Source organism: Antennarius striatus, chromosome 19 (assembly GCF_040054535.1).
Source record: "Antennarius striatus isolate MH-2024 chromosome 19, ASM4005453v1, whole genome shotgun sequence".
Lineage (NCBI taxonomy): Eukaryota > Metazoa > Chordata > Actinopteri > Lophiiformes > Antennariidae > Antennarius > Antennarius striatus.
In genome coordinates, this window is record NC_090794.1 from 6,968,690 (window position 1) to 6,993,553 (window position 24,864).

General features: G+C 43.1%; 1 protein-coding gene across 7 annotated transcripts in view; it reads left to right on the forward strand.

Annotated features, from left to right (window-relative positions):
• The window catches only part of cdc42bpab (CDC42 binding protein kinase alpha (DMPK-like) b), a 65,313-nt gene that overhangs the window by 35,781 nt on the left and 4,668 nt on the right, over positions 1-24,864 (forward strand). For 3 of the 7 annotated variants that reach the window (XM_068342983.1, XM_068342986.1, XM_068342984.1), the window contains 35 exons: positions 6,763-6,856; positions 7,490-7,690; positions 7,932-8,070; positions 8,310-8,419; positions 8,550-8,629; positions 9,498-9,676; positions 10,488-10,610; positions 10,734-10,867; positions 11,091-11,212; positions 11,380-11,500; positions 11,869-11,979; positions 12,136-12,383; positions 13,781-13,886; positions 16,222-16,346; positions 17,200-17,305; positions 17,508-17,656; positions 17,752-17,843; positions 18,241-18,317; positions 18,550-18,597; positions 19,647-19,685; positions 20,316-20,435; positions 21,116-21,199; positions 21,278-21,383; positions 21,488-21,624; positions 21,873-22,012; positions 22,119-22,200; positions 22,280-22,499; positions 22,768-22,830; positions 22,953-23,206; positions 23,293-23,417; positions 23,516-23,730; positions 23,978-24,075; positions 24,188-24,272; positions 24,395-24,518; positions 24,627-24,744. In XM_068342983.1, the coding sequence (XP_068199084.1) occupies positions 6,763-6,856; positions 7,490-7,690; positions 7,932-8,070; positions 8,310-8,419; positions 8,550-8,629; positions 9,498-9,676; positions 10,488-10,610; positions 10,734-10,867; positions 11,091-11,212; positions 11,380-11,500; positions 11,869-11,979; positions 12,136-12,383; positions 13,781-13,886; positions 16,222-16,346; positions 17,200-17,305; positions 17,508-17,656; positions 17,752-17,843; positions 18,241-18,317; positions 18,550-18,597; positions 19,647-19,685; positions 20,316-20,435; positions 21,116-21,199; positions 21,278-21,383; positions 21,488-21,624; positions 21,873-22,012; positions 22,119-22,200; positions 22,280-22,499; positions 22,768-22,830; positions 22,953-23,206; positions 23,293-23,417; positions 23,516-23,730; positions 23,978-24,075; positions 24,188-24,272; positions 24,395-24,518; positions 24,627-24,744 (4,375 nt within the window). The remainder of the gene's footprint in view (positions 1-6,762; positions 6,857-7,489; positions 7,691-7,931; positions 8,071-8,309; positions 8,420-8,549; positions 8,630-9,497; positions 9,677-10,487; positions 10,611-10,733; positions 10,868-11,090; positions 11,213-11,379; positions 11,501-11,868; positions 11,980-12,135; positions 12,384-13,780; positions 13,887-16,221; positions 16,347-17,199; positions 17,306-17,507; positions 17,657-17,751; positions 17,844-18,240; positions 18,318-18,549; positions 18,598-19,646; positions 19,686-20,315; positions 20,436-21,115; positions 21,200-21,277; positions 21,384-21,487; positions 21,625-21,872; positions 22,013-22,118; positions 22,201-22,279; positions 22,500-22,767; positions 22,831-22,952; positions 23,207-23,292; positions 23,418-23,515; positions 23,731-23,977; positions 24,076-24,187; positions 24,273-24,394; positions 24,519-24,626; positions 24,745-24,864) is intronic. The other 4 variants (XM_068342985.1, XM_068342989.1, XM_068342987.1 and 1 more) reach the window with 2 other exon arrangements.

The window sequence follows — 24,864 nt, forward strand, 5'->3', positions numbered from 1 at the left end:
CATTTCATCAAATTAAAAGCATTTAGATTGACTGAATCAGACAGTCCACACCCTGTGGGTCTTTTTTCCACTGTACCATAATATGTAGATGCCAAAGGCATTTTCAGCCAAAATTAGTTGCTTTTGGGAGCAGGAAGTTGGCCTGTGCTCAGCAGGAAGTGGTCACATTGGCATGTATACACAATTACACTCCGTCTTTTGCCGGGGACTCGTCACGGTTTTTTTAAGGAGCAACTTGTTTTTGGATAGACGGAGGGACAGATGAGAGATGATAGAGAACAAGCAGGCTGTTCAGTGTGAAAATTTTTGGGTGTGGTGCTGAACTCTAATATGCAAAGTAGAAAGGTAGACAGAAACACACAACCTGAGACACAACAACAGTGTTCCAGAGAGACATAGATATACATGTATAAGTAAAGAAAGGGAGTGAATGAAAAGAGAGTGGGGAGCCACTAATTGCATGGTGTTTTCTGGGGGCCGTGGGTGGGGGTTGGCGGCGGTGAAAAGGACGGGGAGGATGGGACGCTGTTTCTCTTCACGTCCCCTCCTGGATGCTTTGAGACACTAATGATAGGGTCTGGGAGGTGTGTGGGTGGGGGTGTGGTGCTGATACTTCCCCCATGTGCTAATCCCCAATGCCTCCTTTGCGCTCTCTTACTCACTGTCTCACACACTCACACACGGGCTCGCGCGCGCTCGCGCGCACACACACACACACACACACACACACACACACACACTCGTGAGAGATTCGTATGCTTGTATTTTAGTGGGTGGAGTCGGCCAGACAGGTCCCCTGAGGAGGGTGTATCCTTCAGGCTAGGCCCTTCTGATGTGTGTGTCTGCGTGTGTGTGAGTGTGTGCGTGTGCTCATTTATCTCAGTGATGGTGTGTCCTATAGGTCTAATGTCCTTCAAACAGAAACAAGCTGTCGCGTCTGCACTGCAGAGGTCTTTTTACTTGGTCGCATTGACACAATCCATAATAACACTGTATCACCTTAAATATAGAATTATCTTCAAAGTAAGGCTTAACCACATCGTAGGTGGATATTGTATTTAATATATGTCAATAAACATTTGAATATTGGTCAGTTTTAGTCACTTGATCTTTCTAACTTCAGAGAAAATCAGCATAACCGTAGCGTCCAGCTGTTCTGTTATTATTTTAACTCAAAACTGACTAGTTTCAGTGTCAGTCAGATGAACGTTTCATCGTCCTCGTCATCATTCACTCACTTTCTCCCAGAAGAATTTTGAAAGTTTTTGTTCATTTAGCACTTTTCATATTTTACTCCATCAGTTAAGTTTAACTGGAAGTTCTTGGCTGCTTGACAGGTGATTCAATCCTTGGTTGTGAAGACTCGAGAGAAAAGTTGTTCTTCCACACAAGCAGAACTCATAATACAACCAGGATATATTTGTTTTACAGTTATATGTTATATGAGTGAAACAAATAATAACAGTTAGCTGTTAAGAAGGAATGCAAATGTTTGGTGACATAAAGGTTGTAAAGAGATACAATTTTACCTACACCTGACTTCATTATTAGGAGTGATCTTTCATCCTTGTTATTGTCCTCAACTCCCCACCGAGACTCCTGCTGGCGGTCTCAAAAGAGGTCTCAAAAATACACACTAACTGCTAGTTAATTATTCAGAGACAACTAACAAATGGTTTACAGTCTGAATTATAGCATTTTAGCTGAGCTTATGTGTGTTTGTATCCTGTGTGCTTATTTTGCCTCATGTTTTTGGTGTCGTTTACCTCGCCACAGTGTGGGCCCATTTAAAATGAACAGTTGCTGAGCTGGTGACACTGATGAAGCTTTAAAGAGTTCCGATGAAAGAAAGGAAGAGCAGAGAGGTCAGCTGGCTTCCCCCTCTGGCTAGTCTCATGAGACACAGTGTGGTGATGCGTGTGTGTGTGTGTTCATTTATTCAATGGTCAGTGATCTCTGTGCCCCCCCAGAGGGACCCAAAAAAACGTTTCAATAGGGCAGCTCAGCAGGGCTTTGTGCTGCCTACCTCCACATCTGTCCGCCATGGGACAGTGCAAGACACCAAGGAAAAGGAGGTTCTGATTGAGTGAGAGTGGAGGTGGGGGTTAGCACAGAGGGATGGATGGAGAGAGTAGGAAATTTATTGTGGCTCTGGAGAAAGAGAGAGAGTGATAATGGCCCACTCTTCTCTGAAATAAGATATTTAACATTTCAGTTCTGCCCTCATTGTGGTGTGTTCCGTACTACCGTAGATTACTGTTTAATTGTGTCCATCTGTGTGATGCGGTGTGTTTTTGTATTGATACCAGCTTTTGTGTGTTTTGTGATTGATTGAAGTCATGTCTATTCTAACATAGGACAGGATGTTCTATTTCACACACACACACACACACACACACACACACACACACACACACACACACACACACACACACACACACACACACACACACACACACACACACACACACACACACACACACACACTGTTATACTATGTTTTTGAATATTAATTTCTAATTGTAGAATATTTATAATAGTCAGATATTTCTCATTAACAATGGGAGATATTAAATGAATGGAGGTTGTGTGTCTGTTTTTGTCAGTATCTACTGATGCTTGTAGTCACATGGTCAACAACCAGAACAAGACATGGACGTACTTTGTGTGTGCAGGTTCCAGTGGTGCTGCTGGCCACACTGTGTGTGTTTGTATGTTGGGTGGTGTCCAGATGGCTCTCACAGATGGATGCTTTAGTCTTAGAAGAGATTACCTCTCTCTATTCTGGTCTCTGGGCTGGACCTTAAGACCATGGTAGCTCTGTGACACAGTGGCCCAATTAACGTCACAAGCTATCATAGCCTGGAACTAGCTTAGCACCACCACCTCTCTGGGCTCGTCCACTTACGGAAGGCCAAAATGTGAGTCAGCTCTTGTGCTTTTAGCCTTTAGAGAAGCAACTTTCAGGGGCTGTAGAACGACAGCTAGAGGCAAACTGTTAAACAACTAAGTGTGGCAGCAGGAATGTAAATGTTAACGTTTGGTCAGAGGACAGAGAGCCTTTTGTGGCAAAAAAGAGGTAGAGGGAAATGGATAGACAGCTTTTGCTGTGTGTAGTTTATCAATATCATCATCAATAGCCCCACCCCCTCTGTGTGTATTGTCTGCCTCTGGTATTCACACATACACACATAGTCATATGCAGCCGTAGGTCAGCGTGCTGTCTGCTTTTTGGCTGATCCAAAGTATCTGGTACAGATTAAGGTCTTCCTTTTACTGAAGCACCTGCATCCACGCCCACACACATTCTCACAATCCCGTCCAAGCGTTACGTTTCTCATTCATGATTTGTGAGGTCTTCCCTTCCCATCAAGTTGATCCCGACTCTGTGTAAAGAAGTTATAGGCCTGATAATGGAGAGCGTCACTCTGAGGGTATACGGAGTTCAAATAAACAAAACAAACAAACGGAAAAAAATTACACCCATCAACTGAAAAAAATGTCAAGGATTGGAAGATGACACCCAAGTCGAACATGCAGTGTCGAACTTCTGTCTCCACCTTCTGGTAGGGAGATAATTTTTTTTGGCAAATGCAAATTGGATCCAGATAAATTATAGAAAGTCTGGGCAAAAAGAAAAAACACATGATATTCAGATTTTGCGAATCAGAACCAAACCACAGCTTGAGATGGTTGGAAATGTGATTCCGATCAAATTTCTACAGATTCAACTCTTTCCAGAATTCCTGGCTTTTCCCATCTGAATTCCCAGTGTTGTTACTTGTGCTGTAACATTGCAACAACAATAACAACAACGCTCTACATAAAAAAATGTTTGTAGACAAACCCGGAAATCTTTGCTTGCTAAATGACGATAATTTGCCATTCCCATCGCATCATTCACAAATGTGGAAAGTGCAATGGGTAGGTCCTTGAATACAGTGGATATATAATTGATATTTGGTCATATTAACACATCACTCCAGTTTTTAACCTAATCTTCCATACGATAAAAAATAGATGTTGTAGTCTAGTAGTCATTCTATTAAGTGTATACTGTATATAACCCCCTGAAGGATGACTTAAGCATTGAAGGTTTTGGCAGGCCATTGCACCAAATATTAAGTTATGGTTGTTCGCATTTAATGAAACAGAACTCACAGCTCTACTAAACATCTGAAATGTTCCAAAGGTTTCTTTTATAGCATTTTACAAATGTAAGCCAAAAGCTGAATAAATTTTCCACTTGTACCCAGGAGTGCGTCGTCTTACTCAAGCCTTCCATGATGCCCTCAAAACTGTGGAGTTGTTAAAGTTAACAGAGCGGTATAGAGTCCAAGATAAACGCCCTCGTAGGAACACAAAATTCTCTTTTTTAAATGTTAAAATTGTAAGTTGTCTCGGATGGCCTGACCTTGACTATACGTAGTATCAGTTTTTGGTGTGTTTGTGCCTGCCAAGTTCGTTTCGCTCCGAATCATTTTGTGAATGTTCATTCTTCAGTGTAATATGTGTGTGTTTTTTCCCCCCCAAATGCTTTGTAAAGTGTCTGGACATCACCTTCCAAAGCAATCTGGAAGTCATCTGAGATCAATCCAGACTTTGATGCAACCTGTGACGTAGACAACCATTTTGCTATAAGTGTCAGTTCACGCGTGCATTTTGGAGTCTGACTGTAACATGCCTGTACGACTGACATGTGTGTACGTGGTAGCTAGATGCTCCTTTTTTAAGTGGTCTGTGTGAAGCTGAGGGATGGCTTCTCCAGTCCTATTAGATGGGAATATTAACACTCCTGTAAAAGGATGGGGGGTCCACATGTGGCTTTTAATGTGATCTCTAAATGAAGAATCAAAAGCGTCTTTTAAGATGCATCTTTATCTTCACACAATATTTGAGGGTTTTTTTTTAGCTGAAGAGCTACACACTTTCATTAACTTTAATTGATCTCCTGATTTATTTATTTTATTTATGTGGCGTTAAGTTAATGTTCTGTCATGAATTCAATATATAAGTCTTTTGGAGGTATTAAAAGTTCATTTGTGTTTTTGTTTGAAATTAAATTCTGGATGTCACACTGTTTTAATTGAATGGAGCAAATTAGAGCTGCTGACAGTGACAGGTGTCTGTTGGGTCTGCATTGATTTCGATTTTGTGTCTGCGTTTTTTCTTTTTATTCTATGAACTCATCTTTTTATTAGTGTTTGTATCTGTGCGACTGGTGTGTATGTGCATGATAGAAGGGTAAGGGGTTTTTGAGTGCTTGTGTTGGACATATGGTTTATTATTTAATACAGTAGAGCTTTGCCCACAAGAAACACCAGCTCATTTCAGACCATGAACTTTACAGTGTGAGCTCCACATCATGCCGTCTAACTAGTATGATCTATGTTTACTTAAACTATATATGTATGTTCTCTCAACAGTTCAAATGTGCCCTCAATGCTGTGTATATATTCAGTTCAATAGATATTGATATGGGGAATCAGACCAAGGTCTCAATGGGGTCCGCTCTCAAGGGAAATCATGGGAACGATCAGATGAAGACGGAGGTTATATTTAGCCATGTCAGTGGGATATGGTGACATATCAGTGAAGGATCAGTGAAGTAAATGAAGCCAGTAAACACCGGCTTTATTTACTCCACCACCACCGTTAACTGATTGGGTTGTCTGTCTGTTCACAGCTTTCACTAGATTCATGAAACTAGTGGAAAGATTAGGCATTGTGATTGGAAGAACCAATAGAAATTGGGAGTTAATCCAAATAAAGTGACGGTTTAAGGGGTTTCTACTGTTTTCATCATCACCTCATGAGGCCTCATGGCGTTTTTGGGTTTTTTTTCCCCTTCAATTTTGCTACTGCTTGACAAATTAAGATGAAACCAAGTTAAAGAGTGAGCAAAGAAGCAGTGATTGAATTTCATTCTGATGTATCCAGGGGGGCAGTTCAGAAATACCTTTTAGATTCTCACGTAAGTCCCTCAAAAGCCACCACCTGTTAAAAATAAACTACATCCTGTTGTGTTCCTCAGGTAACGGGAGAATTAGCTAAAAACCGTTGCTCATGCTTATATGCTGGAGGTCTCTGATGAATATTGAGACAACCCAGTCAGAGTAGCTGCTAGGCAGAAAACTTTGGGTAGCAGCAAAATTCCAGCGACTGGAATCAAGCCACAGTGTCAGTATCTACTTTATAAACATATCAGCAGTAGTAATGCGGAGCAGATCCACGTCGAAGAGGAATTTAACAGTTTCCACTGTGTACACATCTGTAAAAGAATGTGTTGCCAGTAACCCACCCCCACCCCCACCAGGACTGTCTCTCTACAAAAACGCAAATATTTTTGGAAAAGGGAGTTTTTTCTTTCTCCAGTGTGTTTGTGTGTTGAGTATTACACACAGACTTCATGCAGGGCCAACTCTCACAACACAAGTCCAATCATTTGAAGTGTTTATTCTTTCTTTCTTTCTTGTCTGTTGCAGAGATGTCATGCTGCTGACAAATTTGTGGAGGGAAATTACTTATAATTGAATCATAAATATGTTTGAATGATTACACACCCACTTTACAAGCCAGTTAAGTCTGGGAAATATCCCCAGGTTGTGAAGCTTAATTTGGTGATAACTGATGATTGTGTATGTGTTTCAAATGTCAAACAACTTTTGTTTTGTTTGGAAGACTGTCTTTGTTTCCGTCGTGTTCTTCACTGTACTCTGTGGTTCGGCTCACTCAATCAGTCCACCCGTCTTTTTCCTTCAGGGACATCAAGCCCGATAACATTCTGTTGGATATGAATGGCCACATCCGCCTGGCTGACTTTGGCTCCTGCCTCAAACTGATGGAGGATGGGACGGTAGGTTTTTTACCACCCTGCTGCTGATGTGCCCGACTCCAATGCAAACATACCAAAGCTTTACTGACCTCCTTGTCAACCCTCAGGGGTCTCCTAGGAGGGATGTGTGGTTCAGCGGTTTGGCAGTGCCTGCACCACATGATTCATATAGAAAAAGAAGTTCATCAGTCACATGAAAAATAATGGCAGGATGAAATAGATGATCAAAGATATGCCTGAGGTTGTTCCTCCAAAGTTAACATAGTTTGGGGGTTATATGGCCATTTCAAAAAAATAAATGTACGCCTTGCTGCGTTCTTCTTGGAATCGACTATCTATTCATCATCATAGTAATACTGTACTTTTTTATCACTTAAACTGTATTAAAGTAACTTCCTAAATAACGCTGAAAAATGAGGCCAACATCTGATGGCTCTGAACTCTAACATCTGCTTTTTCTCCTCCATCGTGAAGTACTTGGCCCCAATTGTGAATTTAATTTCTGAAAATTCATGTATACCTTATGAACTATACTTATTTCCTGCCTTGATTTTAACCTTGCAATTCACAACCAAATTTGAGCAGAGTTTGTCAAATATGTGATATTTGTATTTTTCTTTTGAATAATTTATTTTGTTTTGTTCCTTGTCCCAGGTCCAGTCCTCTGTGGCAGTGGGGACTCCAGATTACATTTCCCCAGAAATCCTCCAGGCTATGGAGGATGGGAAAGGCAAGTATGGACCTGAGTGCGACTGGTGGTCCCTGGGCGTCTGCATGTATGAAATGCTGTACGGCGAGACACCTTTCTATGCAGAGTCCCTGGTGGAAACCTATGGGAAGATTATGAACCACAAGGTGAGCTTGAAGAGTTTTGGTTCACTTTGAATTGGATGTGTATATGTGGGACTACTGCACACTATCATCTATTATTTTGTTTTGTATGAAGGAAGTGTGTGGTAACAGAAACCCATACATATCAGAAGCGTGATTGTGCAATTTCAATTGATTCACACTGTGTTCTATTTGGAATTTCAAAAGATTTGTCTGTCTCAAACATGTGCATTCTCTGATGGATGCTCTCATATTTTTTGGACAGGAGCGGTTCCAGTTCCCACAGCAGATAGCAGACGTGTCTGAAGATGCAAAGGATCTGATTCGTCGGCTCATATGTAGCCGAGAGCACCGATTGGGTCAGAACGGCATTGAGGACTTTAAGCACCACCCCTTCTTCACTGGTACAATCTAACTTTGAAGATCTTCATTTTACACAAGTGATTGGATAGAAGTTTTGCTCAGTTAATCTATTTTTAGCTATGATTTTCATAAAAATTCAGTAATAATGTCGATAATCAGTTAGTTTGTGATGCTATATTTTTGGCTTGTCAGTGTTAATAAAAGCATTTCAGCTGCCTGGAGATTTTATAAATCTGTGTTGATCACCTCGTGCTATAAGTGTGACCTCTCTTCTGTTCAGGCATTGATTGGGAACACATTCTGACATGTGAGGCTCCCTATATCCCAGAGGTCAGCAGTCCAACAGACACCTCCAACTTTGATGTGGATGATGACTGCCTGAAGAACTCGGTAGGGGATCAGTAGTCTAGACAAATGCAGTACTGTCACATTTCTGTCTGCCTAAAAATCTACACAGTTTTTGTGATTGCCTGCATGAAATTTGAAATTCTGATTGCTTTGTTTTTGAATGGCTTTACAGGAGACCATGCCTCCTCCCTCCCACACTGCCTTCTCTGGTCACCACCTGCCTTTTGTGGGTTTCACATACACAAGTAAATGGTAAGTGCGCCCACAAGAAAAGATTTATAAATTGATTATATATAAATAGATCAGTTTACAACACTGTCTAAATTTAGATCCAGTATCCGAGTGCACAGATGAATCAAAGTGGATAGAATAAACTCATGGCCCAATCCTCTCCTGTACTTTTTTTCCATTGTTATTGCCTCCTTTTCACATTTTTTTGGAGAGAGATTTTTTTCTCTGACTTCACGAGTAATTGTTTAACACAAGGATGGGCTTCCCAGACAACCCTTCTCACAGCATAACACTCTACAAAAGTGAAGGAGCATTAAATTAGCTTCTTTTCCTAATAAGGTGATGCTCATGACTCGCTGTAGATCCTCACGCTTTGGGCTATCCGTGAGAAAGTCACTAAACTCACTACTTACTTTCTTATCTCTTTAAGGTTCACTGATAATGGCCTCTTTCACTCGCTCTTTTCCTCTTTCTTCCACACTTCCCTCCCAATCTGTGTGTCTCACACTCTCAATCTTCCTTTTTGTCACTCACATTCCTTCTCCCCCTCCTTCGTCCCCCTTCTTCCATGACTCAATATCCTCTCATTTTTTCATTTCTCTTTGCTCTCCGATTCCCCTCTCCCGCTGCATCACTGTCATTTTCTTCATGTCTCTGTTTCTTGCTGAATGAAACACTTTCATATAAAATGTTCTTTCACTGTTTCACCATAATGCCTATTTGTATCACTATGAATGTTCTTTTCTACTGTAACACTTCACTATCTTCTATATTTTTATCAATTTTTCTCACTTTTTCTAGTATAGATTTTTACTTGCAATCAGTATATCATGCCTCCTACATGTTCCGTCTTATCACATAACTGTTTTCCCCTCCTCTTGTTCTGCAGCACCCTATCTGACCGTGGTTGTCTGCGGAAGCTGGCAGTGGAGCCGGGTAAAGCAGGTCAGGACCATTTAGACCTCGATGTCCAACGCAGTCTTGAGGACAGTTTGGCCACTGAGGCCTACGAGAGGAGGATCCGCCGCCTGGAGCAGGAGAAGCTAGAGCTGAGCCGCAAACTGCAAGGTAAGACTGAAAATAGAGTCTGTCTGGGTGTGTGTCAGCGCTGCATATCCTACACCTTCAGCTTCAACATATTTATGTGTGTAAAGTAATGTAAAAAATACCTTTTTACAGTAGTGACTAGGATGTTGAATAACATTTTTTCTTTATCTTTTAAACCTGTATTTACTCACGGCGCCAATGTTTTATATCAAATTTTGTTTGAAGATCCAGCACACATTTCTTTTTTGCTTCTGGATGCAAAAAGAAAACTTGGCTTCTTATTTTCCGTGGCTGATTTTACGAGAAGGTTTGCCCGATGGAACTTAATTCACAGAAATTGAAGGGTTCATGAATAAATGGTTTGCTGTCTGTGAGTTCAACTAAGGCTCATAACCCAGCTGTACCTTCACACAGTGATGTGAAGTCCGTGACACTCTCCCAGCCTGTGGTAAAACACAAACCTGGTCTTTGGAGTGTGTCAGCCAACGGAATAATCCGGTGGACGTGATTATTTCTCAGTTGGATTTTCTACAACATCATCAGCCTTGGCAGAGCTGTTTTTTGAGGATCTGCGGTAAAACCTTCGGCTGACTTTGGAGTTGTGTGTCTTTTTGTGGTCATGGGTTGTATTGAAACTGAACTGTTTTGGAGTCTGTTACATGCGCGTAGTTCTTTGGCTGTTTGAATGTGAAATCATGTACAGGACATGCACATACTTTAGTACAGTCATTCTACACAGCTGGTGCTGTACATTCAAATGTGGTTATTTTTGTCAGATCGTAGTTTAATTTAAATGTTCCCTAAAGAATACCTCTGTGTTGACCTGTTACAGAGTCTACTCAAACGGTGCAGGCCCTGCAGCACCAGACAGGCGAAGGCCCCCCCATCGCTAACAAGGAGGTGGAGATCAGGAGTCTGAAGAGTGAGATTGATGTCCTAAAGAAGCAGATAGCTGGTAACCAGTTGTCTTTGATTATTTCAACTCAGCCCTGCTCTTGCATTCATCTAATACTTGGAAAAACGTTTAAATTTATAATTTGTAAAATAAAGACAGTCAATGTTTGTGTGTCTGTTTCAGACTCAGGACAGCTGGAGAAGCAGCTGGAGGATGTGTCGTTGGCTCGTAGGGACTTGGAAGACTCATCCAGACACATTAAAACCCTGGAGAAACAGATGAAGACCATTACACAAGAGAGGGACGAGCTGCACAAGGTAGAACCAGTGTAGAATCTGTGTAGTGAATTATATTGACTCCAAATTAATTTGGATGTTAATTCATCACTGAACCTATGATGACCTACAGAAACATACTAGTGTTAATTCAGTTAGTTTCACTTTTTAGCAGTATGGCAAAAGAAATCTTCAAACGTAAACTGAGTGATTGTATTTCCCTAAAGTCACTGAGTGAATCTCCTTCCTTTCCTTTGGCGGCCAGGATGTTCTGGAGGCCAGCGAGAAGCTCAAGTCTCAGTCAAAGGAGCTGAAGGAGGCCCACAGCCAGAGGAAACTGGCCATGCAGGAATTTTCTGAGCTCAACGAGAGACTCACAGACCTCAGGTAGGGTTACTGCCCCAGACCGTCTCTCAAAATCAAGATGTACTCACAGCTGATGATATAACACACCTTTACTGAAACCTTTTGAACAGTCCCATTTCATAAAAATACATTTTTGCTGTGATCTCTTACATGATTTACTGTCATTTACAACTTATAACTGTGTCCAGGTCAGCAAAGCAACGCCTAGCACGCCAGCTGCGAGACAAAGAAGAGGAAATGGAGAACCAGAATCAGAAAGTTGAGGCTCTACGCCTTGAGGTGCGAAAGGCAGAGAGAGCCAAGAAGGAGGTAGAGTAGTTGACCTGTGGTTGCTAGCTCACCCTTTTCTGTCTCCATCCACTGGTTGGTACACAAATACCTCTGCTTCTAACTGAGTCCTATCCTCCTACAACAACTCCTACTACCTCTGTAGAAACATTTAGTTCCATAAATACTCATCCTGTAGATGTAGCATTGTTTTTAGACACTTCAAGGAGCATTAAGGTCAGGTTGTTAGAATGTTAAGCTTGCTTTTGTATTTATTGATTATTATTTCATTAAAATCTGTGTGGGGGTTTTCCTACAAGTCCAGCTGACTTTATTTGACACTAAAGAAAAATGTTTGCGTGATCAATACTTGCATTAAATGACTGTATTTTGTGTGCATCCTTGATCAGATGGAAGTACAAGCAGAGGAGCAGGCAGCTGACACTCAGAAAGAGAGGAAGCTGAGAGAGCGTAATGAGCAGTACAGCCGACAGCTGGAGGAGGAGTTGGAGGGCCTTAAGGTAAATGGGCAGATGCATATGGATAATGTTAGATGTGTGAATTTAGTGTCTCTGCACTTCCTTAGAAGTTAAATATCTCTGTGTCAGACCAGACTTCACCTCTGCGAGTGTATAATTCCTACAATTTGATTTTTTCCCCATGTTCCCACCATCCAGCTGAAGCAAGCTGGTTCCTCCATCGTGCCAGCCTCAGGGGACCAGACCCAGGAGGTGGGACGCCTACGTGGGGACCTGGAGAAGAAGACGCTCCTGTATGAGGAGGAGCTGTCCCGCAGGGAAGGGCACCACAGCTCCGAGTTGAAGGCCTTGCGCAAGGAGCTGAGAGATGCTGAGAGCCAACATCTCGCACTACAGAAAGAGATCCTGATGCTCAAAGACAAGCTGGAGAAAACACGGCGTGAAAGGTATTTAATCCATTCTTTTCTTTGTTTCTTTTTCTCATCTGATAAAAACAAATGCATCTTTGTTGCGGTAATGATTTTAGTGGAGTATTACATCACCGCACTGTGTTTGCGCAGTATCCTGGCAGTCATGCTGTTACTCTTTTTTTCTTCATTCTTTTCCAGTGAGGATTTCATAAGGTAATCAAATTAAAAATAGAGTCTAAAGTCTTAGTCTAGTATAAATACGTAGTAACTCTGAGGAGGTAATCTTTTTTTAGATTGTCATGTTATTAGAATTTAACAGTTTTTTCTATTACCCCTCACCCAGTTAGAGATTACCCTAAAAGGAATTAATGTCCCTCTCCTTCTACAGCCGTGCTCACATCCCTCATTTCTAAGATGATATCTACCGTTTTAAAAAAAATATTTAAACTTACTGAATGACTGTTGCTTTCAGTGTTTTTATTACCATCCTATTTAAAATAGTTTTTTTTTCAAGACTTGAAGCAGAGGTGTTGATTTTTTACTTGAGTTGTTCACATTCCTGAGCCACTTTTGAGTTGAAAGCAAAAATGTAATCAGACAATAAATGCCCTGCCAAAGTGGTAAAGTTATTCAACATCTTCAATTTAGTTGATTATGTTCTTTTATTAGTTTTATTTCTGAATCGTAAAAAGCAGGGCAGCTTATAATTCCCTGTTTGTGTCTGAAGTGACGAGGCTTGACTAAAACCCTGTAATGGAGTAATAGTTAGGGTGTAAATGGTCATATGAAGATTACAATGGAAGTTTGTGCCATCTCATATGTTGAACAGGAAGAAATGAAAGAAGTAACTTATTACTTGTTTTATGGACCCTCTGGAAGGTGTTCTGGGCACCTGATCCAACTTGGAGAATGTCTGCTTTAATCAATTTGAATGAGAACACATTAGAATTTATTTTTGTGCCCTGTATTCTAACCTTCCTGTATGGTGTTCCTCACATATTAGTTCACTGCTTTCTAATTCATCATAAACACACCGCGGTATCAGGTTCTATGTGCATCAGTGTGGTCAGCCTGAATTATGTAGACCTGGTTTGGTACCAAACCTTCAACTTGAGCTTTCAGGAACTGTTATGGAGGAAAGATAGGATGATAAATGAGGTTCTGGTGAACATTTTGTTGTGTTTGATTTGTTTATCGTTGCTATGGTGTAAAGCCACTGGGTTAGATTAGCTGGTGCGTAAGCCTAAAGGAATAAATCCATCCATGTCCCAAGACCATTCAGTCTTGTTTTTCCAAGACTTAAGTTGGTGTTCATGTTGAAATGTCAAGATTTTGTTTTGCAGCTGTAAAGTAAGGGAATAAATAAGTGAATATGTCTACACAGTGTCACAAGTTTAACAAGTGGGTGAGTTTGTGTGTTTTATTTCCTACAGCCAAAGCGAGCGGGAAGAGTTTGAGGCCGAGTACAAAGAGAAATATGAGAGGGAGAGAATCCTACTTACTGAAGAAAACAAGAAGCTGTCCAGTGAAGTGGATAAGGTAAAAGTCAAATATATAGAGACTGAAAGAAAAATCACCCAAAAACAAAAGTTTCTTTCTTGCTTTCTTGGCTTTGGAGTGACTTGAATGAATTCTCTAAAACACACCCGAACACATGCAAAAGCAATACAATTCCCTGACCTCAGGTAACACTGCATGGACGGCCCAAAGCCTATCATCACATTTGTGCCTCCGCCCACTCTCTCCCAGCTACGCCAAAGAAATCACTGTTCAATATCCTCCATGAAAACAGTCCGCAGCCTCCTACGCAGTCAGATGGAATGACTCTCTGGATTACACTCTATTGACTTTGGAAACAACTCTTGGAAGTTCAAAAAAGACGTCTAATTTAAACAATGTCTGAGAAATGGAAGGCATTTTGACATATGGAATGAAATAGCCGAGTTTTGTTTTTAAAATCTGCAACTGATAAAATAAAAAATGTCTTGATGAAATATGAGAATGTGGATGTGGGAGCTACTGGAATAAGACTGTGTCACCGTAGCTTTTCAATTCATCGCTCTGTCATTTCATCCACTGAAAAATAATGTTTTTAAATGTGTATAGTCTTAGGACAGATTAAATCTGTCTGTGCTAGTCTTTCTACAGAATACTTCCTTAATACAATTACTGTGTAAAAATATTGTTGTTCTTCCAGGGTCTTTGCTTTGAATCCAAATCAAGTCAATACATCTTAAGTTGTTTTTGTGTGAGTAGGATTTTTCCCTGTTATACAGCTCAAATTATGACAAAAAAACAAAACTACAAAAATTCTTGTATTTTCTAAATGATTGCCACCTGTTGATGAGGCAGTGAGTGTTTGTGAGCCCTGAATTAACTCAAATAAGGCAACATGATCCACTCCATTATCTGGAACTTTTCATTCCAGGAAGCATCCAAGAGTGAAAAGAAGAATTTCATGTTGTGGAGCTTCACAGTTGAAAATAAACAAACAAATGGAAGTAATATGTCAAATTTACCGACTGAATAATGAGGTTAAATGCTAAAAAACATCTTGGTAAAGTAGAACAATCTGTGAATAGAATTGCAGATAAGAAAGTGGCCTGTGGTGGTTGTAAAGATCAACAAGCATGGCACCTGGAAGAACACAAACCTCCTGAGGCAGAACACTACTGCACGTCTGTTGTGCTCGCTTGCCTTCAGCCCAATGCATCCACAACATCCCATTGAAATTGTTTCTGTAACCTTTGCCTAATTGGAGAGAACATTGAAAACCGCAGCATTTCTGGATGTGTTCCTTTATCTGGAGCCACACCAGAAGTTAATAATTTCTTTAGGGGTCAATACCCCATTGGAAAACATTGCTAACAAACGAACAATTGAACACAGGGACACAGGTAGAAGAAATTACTTCATTGCCAGAACTAAAGATGATCTTCTCAGTGAAATTGCCAAACCACATCAGGGCACCTCAGTTTGAGCATAAGCCACTGATTCGTTTGCTATTGTCTAATGAATTCTTCAGAACTTGGAAGAGAATCTCAGTTTATTGCGCAATAAATTCTTCTGTTGTTAAAATGTCAGCAGATTTGTCTTAAAGTTGTGTTGAGCTGTGTAATCCAAACCGTATTCTGCAGCGTGTTTTTGCTGAGGTGGAATCTGTTCCAGATTCCTGACTGATGTTACACCTAAATTATGTTACATATGGAGCGGTTTCATCCCTGGAAACCTATAGCAGAACATACCATTCAGTACAGAGCTGCAGTACGTGCCTCAAACAAACCAAAGTATTTTTATGAGATTATTTTACGACCTTGACTATTTTTTCAGATGCAGGGTCCAGGAGTGGAAAATTGTGGAGCAGCATTAAATGACTCTTAGCTTGCACATTGCATCACAGTCCTGACAGTTGCAAGACACCAAAAATGTGTCTCCAAAGTGTTATTTAAGCAAATAGTAGGGCAGTATTGAACTTGTAATGATGTCACTGAAGAAAACAAGAAGCTGTCCTCATCCCACAGTCCCTCATCTCTGTAGATGTGTGTGTGTGTGTATGCGAGAGCACACACTACTTCCTAAACAGCATCGTCAGGCTGAACATCTGGGAGTTGATTCATAAAGTCTGTCAAATTGCCAACAATGAAGTGATTCATTCTACATATTGAACCAGTCCTCACATTCAAGGCTGAGCACCTTTTGTTGTGGTCACGCTGCAACTGTTAGTCTCATTACACACTATACGTGTTCTAATGTCATGTCACAGACTCAGCACGGACTTGATTCATTCACCAGGTGTCTGTCTTAATAATGAGTCTGTGATCTTTCCAACAAGTCAGTTTTCTTCACATGTGCGTTTATGTGCTTATCCCCTCAGCTGACTGGCATGTTTGAGAAAGTGAGCAGCTCCAACAGGCAACTGGAGGACGAGATTAGGGAGCTGGCCGACAAAAAGGAAAGCGTGGCTCATTGGGAGGCCCAGATCACAGAAATCATCCAATGGTGAGACTCGCTGCACAAGAGAAATGATCCTATTAAAGTTAGAGAACAAACTGGAACATGGCTATATTCAGCCCCACAAAATACACACATAACACACTCTCATGCTCTGTGATCTTGCGGTGGGTTTTTCTGTACAGTAGAACGGCGTTTCTCACATGCCTCTGATGATCTTAGGGCTACTTGACCCTCCCTTCCTTTCAGATCGCTTCCCATTGCAGCTGACACCTCGCCAGCTGCTCGGCTTCCCTCTGTTGGACAAACCCACAGTCCTCACATAGTACACATACCACACACACACACACACACACACACACACACACACACACACACACACACACACACACACACACACACACACACACACACACACACACACACACACAACACACAAAACAGCCCTCCGGATGCAGACAGACTAACACACACACTCGCATTCCAAACATGCACATACAAATGCTGAGTCTGGAATGCTTTTTAGAGAATTTAGTGATTTGTGTTGCCCCTTGGTGGAATCGTTGTGCTACTGCAGTAACCGGACCTAAATAGAGCATCATTATGTCATTGTGTTTGACTGTGAACACCTTGTACAAAGTGTGTTTACATGTGAAGGTTAGTGTATATTTGAATGAAGGCCAGCTTCAGTTTTTGCATTTGTTCTACGTGACTGTTGGGGATTACTTCTGTGTTCAAACCCACCGGCAGCCTGTGGATGTTTTCATATCTTTTTGTGTTTGATGCTGTGGAACATGGAAGCGATGATAAGTACTTGAATGGGATATAAATGGTGTTTTCTCACAAAACCAGTGATGCATTTGCTTGTGCTAAATGGTGTGTTTGCATGTGTTTGCTGCAGGGTGAGTGATGAGAAGGATGCTCGAGGTTACCTGCAGGCTTTGGCCACCAAGATGACGGAAGAGCTGGAGGGACTGAGGAACACCAGCCTGGGAGCAAGAGCCACGGTAAAGCACAAACACTGATTCATTACTCTGTAGTGTCCACATTCAAGTACTCTTAAGATGAGTAAATGAAAGTTAAGTTTCTGTTTTCTAAATGGACGAATTAAAATCATAGCGTTATTAGTTATATGTGACTAGGATGATCACACTCGCTGTGTCGTTAAACAGGTTTCCATTCATTAACCTTTCTTCCTTTGTGTTCCAGGACATGCCCTGGAAGATGCGACGCTTCGCCAAGTTGGACATGTCAGCCCGTCTGGAGCTGCAGTCGGCCCTCGATGCAGAGATCAGAGCCAAGCAGAGCATCCAGGATGAACTGAACAAGGTCAAGGCCAGCAACATCGCCACAGAATGGTAGGAAAGCAGTTTGCTCCTGAAATTTCTGGATGACATTCATGAAAAAAAGCTCACAGTAAATATTTGATTGATTTATGTGTGTATTTCACCAGTAAACTGCAGGATGTGGAGACTAAAAACCAGGATCTCCTCGCTGAGATCGACCGACTGAAGAAGGAGACAGAGGAGCTGCGGCTACGAAGGGGTACGGCTGAAAATATATCAAATGACCACATTAGTTTTTTTTATTTGATTGATATTCTTTATATATTTTTAATTATTATTCAGTTTGTATTCATGACAAGTTTGCATTCTTTCCATAAGTGTCAGTTTTAATATTACTTTATGTCGTGTGCGGCGTCGACTGCGCACCATGGAACGTCTTGTGAGAGATTAATATAGTATAAAGGGATAACTGCAAACATGAAACCCAATGAGAAGGTTTTACATCAACAGCCTGTGAAAATGCATTGTTACAGAGGCCATATGCCACCCCCCCCTTTTGTTCTTAGTTCTGGTCATGAGAGTCATTTTGTTAAGTCACTCTTTGATGTTTTAATATCACGTACTTAACTGTGGCTGTATTTGTTCTGTGTCTGTAGGTGTCAAGCACCAGGACTCCCAGAATTCCTTCTTGGCTTTTCTCAATGCCCCCACCTCCGCCCTCGACCAGTTTGATGTAAGTATTCCGTAAGAAAAATCCTTACAGAGCCTGCTGTAACTATAGCAACCTAACATCTGTCGGGAATAATGCTTAGAAATCTATGATCGGCTTGGACGTCATAAATACACAGTTCATTATGTTAAATCTTTTTCTTCATGACTTTGTTTTGTTTTTTTGTTCTCATGAATCTATATTTTGGTTTTATCTTCTTCTTTTTTTTTCCTTGCTCCATTCTCTGCTACATCAGGACTCTTATTCCTCATCCTCATCTTCTTTAATTGAGTTTTGGGAAGACGTAAGTTTCTCTGGGTTAGGGGGAGTGTGTGTGTGTGTGTGTGTGTGTGTGTGTGTGTGTGTGTGTGTGTGTGTGTGTGCGTGTGTGCGTGCGTGCGTGCGTGCGTGCGTGCGTGCGTGCGTGCGTGCGTGCGTGCGCGCGCGCGCGCGTGCGTGCGCCTGTCTGTGTGTGTCAGTAGCTGTATGCTGTAGGCCTCATAGCATTTACAAGTTGAGGTGATAGTTTGGATCTGTGTATGTTTATGCTTGTTGTTCTGTATCTGTGAGTTTGTTCATCATCAGTAACTATGAAGAAGAGCGGAACCATTGCAAAAAATAAAATGCAGTCCTGTTGTATTTACTTTTTCTTAAAACAAAATGAAAAATTCAGGTTTATATTTATTAGGACTGGTTAAGACCTGACTGATGTATTTTTGTGCTGGTGTGCCCTTAATTCAGTAAGTGGGATATTTGAATGGCTCCGCCTCAGCTTTTTGGCGAATTGGCCCAATACTCATATATGACCTTATCTTCTAACCTTTTTTTTTTTTGCCTTTATAATATAATTAGTGAAACGTTATTAAAAAGATGATAGTTTTAAATAGTATATAAAATGATGAGGTGTGTTGCTGTGTGTGGGTTCAAATGTCTGCAAAGATTAAATGACAGTGTGATTAAAGTTGACTACTGTGAAGCTAGCAAAAATGGCAAATAGCATTAGCAAATAACAGGTGTATGATGTCTAAATCTCTTCAAACCTTAAAGAGTAAATGAACAGATGATGTAGTTTATTGTAGATAAAGAGATGACAAAGTTTAACACATGATATGGTGTAATCCATACATGAGGTCATCATTGTAATGAGCTGTTTCTTCACGTCATCTAATGCTGGTGTTGGTAAGCAAAACAATTAGAGGGGGGGAAAGGCTGTGATTTAATGTGATCCGAGCTGATATTCCAGTTTTCATGTTTTTCCCTCAGTCTGTTAACTGTTTTCAGCTGTCAGACCAGCTTTCTGATACTCACTCATTTCTGTGTCTCTGCCGCTCTCTGCCTCTCCTGCCACTGAAGCGCTCGCCATCCGTCGGCCCGGCTAGCAAAGGCAGACGTGTAAGCACCATCACTGACCCTGTGACACATTGACCCTTTATCAATGCGCTGTGCTGTCCTTGTGTTGATGTTTGATTGGTGTGCGTGCGTTTAGCACGTCCGTCTGGTTGCATGACAGAGGATACGAAACGCTCTGTGTGATCGGGGTTGTTCACGTGTTGCCCTTCACCTGTTTTTATGACGTGAGGTATTGCTATGTGTACATTGTCCTTTTTTCTTTGTGTTTTTCTGTGTATTCGTCTGTGTAGCTCTGTGATTGTCCATGCATGATGTGATAAATGCTTGTGGTGGCTCACGTTAGCATGGTCAAAGCGCTGTGATGTGTTCCCACGCGTTGACAGGAGAGTTGTGGTCAGCCCTCCACTGAAGCGATAACGTCCAGTGAATTTGACCACAATATCTGTTTATTCTGTTTCATGGCTCCTGCCCGTCTCTCTGCATGGATGCTGCACTTTGTTCTGTTTCTTCTTATCCTCCTCTCCTCTTCCCTTCTGTCAACCCCTCTACATATCTGCCTCGTTCACGCCCCACCAATCCTCTTCTGTCATACTTTTGTGTTTTTGCCATGTTATTTTCCACTTCTCCTTTCTTACATGTAGCTGTGTCCTTTGTGCCCCTTTTTTTCTTCAGGTGGACTCCATGGATAACTTCACCCTCTCCAACACCCCATCCCGGGAGGACGACCCCAAGTCCCACCTGAAGACCCGCTCACGTTCACCTTCCATGGCCAGTGATATGGAGCCAATAGAGGTGAGATAATCCCTCAGTCCAGGCAGGAAATGTGTTTTTTCCTGAGAAAACCATTTGTTATACCTTAGCTTTTAAATTACTCCTTCTCTTGTGAAAATTTAAGTTGTTAATCTGAGAAGGACGTGGCGTTCCCTTTAACATTTATTATTTAAACCACAGAAGAAAACCATAATGCTTATCTAATCTAATCCAAACTGAACTATGTCGTTTCCTCGCCTCCCCCAGATGCTGCTGTCCTACCATAAATATTTTGTAGACCTAGCAACATCCTGTTTGGATGTAACTTTCCCTCCAGCCGTCACTGGATAGGAAGCCTGATCAGTAGCCTCCATGCAAACACACGACAAAACGTTCCTCCTGTCCATTCAATAGTCACCTTCACCCAGAGACTGTTACCCAGAACCAATCACAACGCTGATCTTGTCAGAGAGGTTAACTCATGTCAATCGAAAGTAACTCAATTGTAGATAAACTAATAGATGGTGACCGGCTGTGGATTCCAACCTAAATTGAACCTGTGTGTGAGGCTGTTGTTTAGTACGGTGACACCAGTAAATACCAGTGTCCTGATTGGGAGCCACGCGGGCACAGATGGAACGGCACGTCACCTGAAATAAAAAGCTTGTTCATCATCGCCTCATGCGGTTTTTGTGTGTGTGTGTGTGTTTTCTCTCATGCAGCTGATAGACCATCCTCCCCGTACGGTCCAGACCCCCACCATGCGCTCAGGAGGGTACGGCAGTATCGGGCGCTCCTCTCCTAAGGTCAGATCAGTTTCAGATCACATTTCCCGTCCCTCATCTTCTGTGAACGATCGCTGCTCATCCATTTATCCTCCACAGTCCAAAGCACATCAGTTTGTGGTGAAGACATTCAACACACCCACCAAGTGCAACCGCTGCACCTCCCTCATGGTGGGGCTCATTCGTCAGGGTTGTACCTGTGAAGGTGAGGGCGGAAGCAGCGGAAGGAAAAACAACTTACCTTCATGTCGCTTTTATTTCACACGAAGTAAATGTTGTCATCCGTCTGCATCTGCTCTCCGTTTCCAGTGTGTAACTTCTCCTGCCACGTAACGTGTGCCGATAAAGCTCCAGCTGTGTGTCCCGTTCCCCAAGACCAGACCAAGGGCCCGCTGGGTATCGACCCTCAGAGGGGGATCGGGACGGTGTATGAAGGACACGTCAGGGTGAGTGAGACCGATGCACGCCCCCTCAGGTCTGGGGTCAGTTAATAACAGGACAGACATTTGGTTTACTTCACCTGGATCCAAACAGACTTTCATTGCCTGCATACTTTTATATGTTTATTATTTTTATAGTTTATACAGTTTATATACAGTCTGTACTGGCGCCTCACATGAAGCTACACCCTGTAGATCTCAGCTGTGGTTCTGGTTCAGGTTTCCTGACGCTGTCTCTACTGTCTGTGCTCCAGGTGCCCAAACCCACCGGGGTAAAGAAGGGATGGCAGAGAGCGATGGCTGTCGTGTGCGACTTCAAGTTGTTCCTCTATGAACTGGGAGAAGGGAAGGCGTCGCAGCCGGGTGTGGTGGTCAGCCAGGTCATCGACATGAGGTGAGAGAAACGTTACCCTGGTGATGAGGGGGTCATCAGCAAATAGCTGGTGAATAAATTTCTGCTGATCAACTGATGGATGACTCCTTTTGGTCCAACTTTCTAGGGACGAGGAGTTTTCAGTCAGTTCTGTCCTCGCCTCCGATGTCATCCACGCCAGCCGCAAAGACATCCCCTGTATATTCAGAGTGAGTCCTCCTCCTCTTCATCACAGAGACGTTTACATCCGAACGCCCCTCGACCTTTCTCACGTCTCCCTCTCCTCAGGTGACGGCATCCCAACTCTCCCCCTCCAGCAGCCACAAGCCCTCCATCCTGATCCTGGCCGACAGCGACCAGGAGAGGAACAAGTGGGTGGGGCTCCTGAACGAGCTCCACCGAATCCTGAAGAAGAACAAGCTGAAGGAGCGCTTCGTCTACGTGCCCAAGGAAGCGTACGACAGCACGCTGCCGCTCATCAAGACCACACAGTCTGCTGCTATCATAGGTAGGCCTTCCATCGCCGGCGGATGGAGCCGACCGGGATACAGTGCTTCCTGTCACGGGAAAGATTATTTCAGTTCCTTATTTGTGTTTTAACATTAAGCTGCAGTTCTTGACTTTTGTGTTAAAGGACCATTTAATAACCTGTCTGCTTTTTACCGTGTTATGAAAATAGAAACTTGTCTGCTGGAACGTTTTCTGCACTGAATGTCCTTTTCTGTCTCCTTCCTGGCTGCGAATTCATCGTCTTACTTCACCTGCTTTGCCCTCAGATCATGAGCGTGTTGCCCTTGGCAACGAGGAAGGTCTTTTTGTCATCCACGTCACCAAAGATGGTAAACTCCAGAATCCAACTTGATGTCATTTATGAATGGAGTCAGTGACCTGCTTGTAATCGCTCCTAAACTGGCCTGTTTGGGTTCCTCTTTGTACCCCCCACCCCCTCCTCCACACACAGAAATAATCCGAGTGGGGGACAACAAGAAGGTGCACCATATCGACCTGATGCTCCAAGAGCAGCTCCTGGCGGTCATCTCCGGTCGGAACCGCCACGTCCGTCTGTTCCCCACGCAGGCGCTGGATGGCCGAGAGACCGAGTCCCACAAGCTGGCGGAGACAAAGGGCTGCCAGACCATCGTCTCCGGCCTCGTCCGCAACGGGTCGCTCACCTGCCTGTGCGTGGCCATGAAGAGACAGATCATCTGTTACGAGGTGGGAACACGTTTCTGTTCGACTCCTGATTGGAAACAGGAGCTCTGCTGTCTAAATCCAGACCCACTCTGTCCCCGTGTGCTCAGGTGAACAAGAGTAAGACCCGACACCGCCGGCTGAGGGAGCTGCAGGCCCCCGGTCCCGTCCAGTGGATGGGTCTGCTCAGCGAGCGCCTCTACGTGGGATATCAGTCAGGCTTCATCCGCTACAGGTACAGATCGATTAATCGCTGCTAAAATCAAATTACTTATTAATAATGAACCAATTTTTCTGGAATTAACTCGACTTTGTTTCTCACGACTTCCACAGCGTCCACGGAGACGTGTCCCCCGTCAACTTGCTCCACCACGAGGACCACACCCTGGCCTTCATCCCCCAGCAGAGCCTGGACGCCCTGTGTGCCGTGGAGATCTCCAGCAAGGAGCTGCTGCTGTGCTTCAGCTCCATCGGCGTGTACGTGGACTCCCAGGGTCGGAGGTCACGCCAGCAGGAGCTGATGTGGCCGGCTATTCCCAACGCCGCCTGTGAGTCATCAGCGCACAATTAGGAATAGTGATTGGTTTAAAATGTGTGTCTGTGGTGTAGAACTAGTTATAAACAAAACAACAGCTGTTTCCTGTCTGAATGGTTTTTGTTCTGTCCTGTAAAAGAGACAAACTGAGTGTTCGATACTGTCTTTGTCCAGAGTTTATGTTTACTTACAGTTTCTATCACTATGATCCACATGTAAGTTCTGACAAATCACCTACTGACGTGTTTCCTGGTGTCCAGGCTACAACGCCCCCTACCTGTCGGTGTACAGCGAGAACGCTGTTGATGTGTTTGATGTCAACACCATGGAGTGGATTCAGACCATCCCACTGAAGAAGGTCAGTGCTGGGGGGGTTCTGAGTGAACCAGACCTCCCTGGCGCCCCCTACTGGAACAGATGAGTCCTCTGGTCATCACCACACTAAGACGGTTCCTCCGTTTTCCCTTCAGGTGCGACCTCTGAATGTTGACGGCTCTCTGAACCTGCTGGGATTGGAAACAGTTCGACTTGTTTACTTCAGGAACAAGATGGCCGGTAGGAATTCTGGGAAACCTTGTCCATCTTCTTCATGTCTTTTGTTGAAGAAAAGGACCTTAAATAACCGTAGAGACCCTAACTTGCAGCTCTTCGTTGTGCGTCTTTTTGTGATCGTCCAGAAGGCGATGAGCTGGTCGTCCCGGAGACGTCTGACAACAGCAGGAAGCAGATGGTGCGCAGCATGAACAACAAGAGACGTTTCTCCTTCAGGGTTCCCGAGGAAGAGCGACTGCAGCAGAGGAGGTGGGTCGCCTGCAGACGTGAGAGGAGCTGGGGGCGGCTCGTTGTGGTGAACGGTGTTTCAAACAGGTGACTGGTCTCTTGACCTTTGTGCTCACCGTGTGCTCACAGGGAGATGCTGCGAGATCCAGAGATGAGGAACAAGCTGATCTCCAACCCCACCAACTTCAACCACGTGGCCCACATGGGACCAGGAGACGGGATTCAGATCCTTAAAGACCTGCCCATGGTGCGTGTGTCCAGTGTGTCCCCTGTAGTCACCCTAACGCACACAAACAGCCTGACGCATGTTAACACTGACGTCTGAGTAAAGTCTCCATTCTACAGACTAACCTGAACGCGTCAGTAC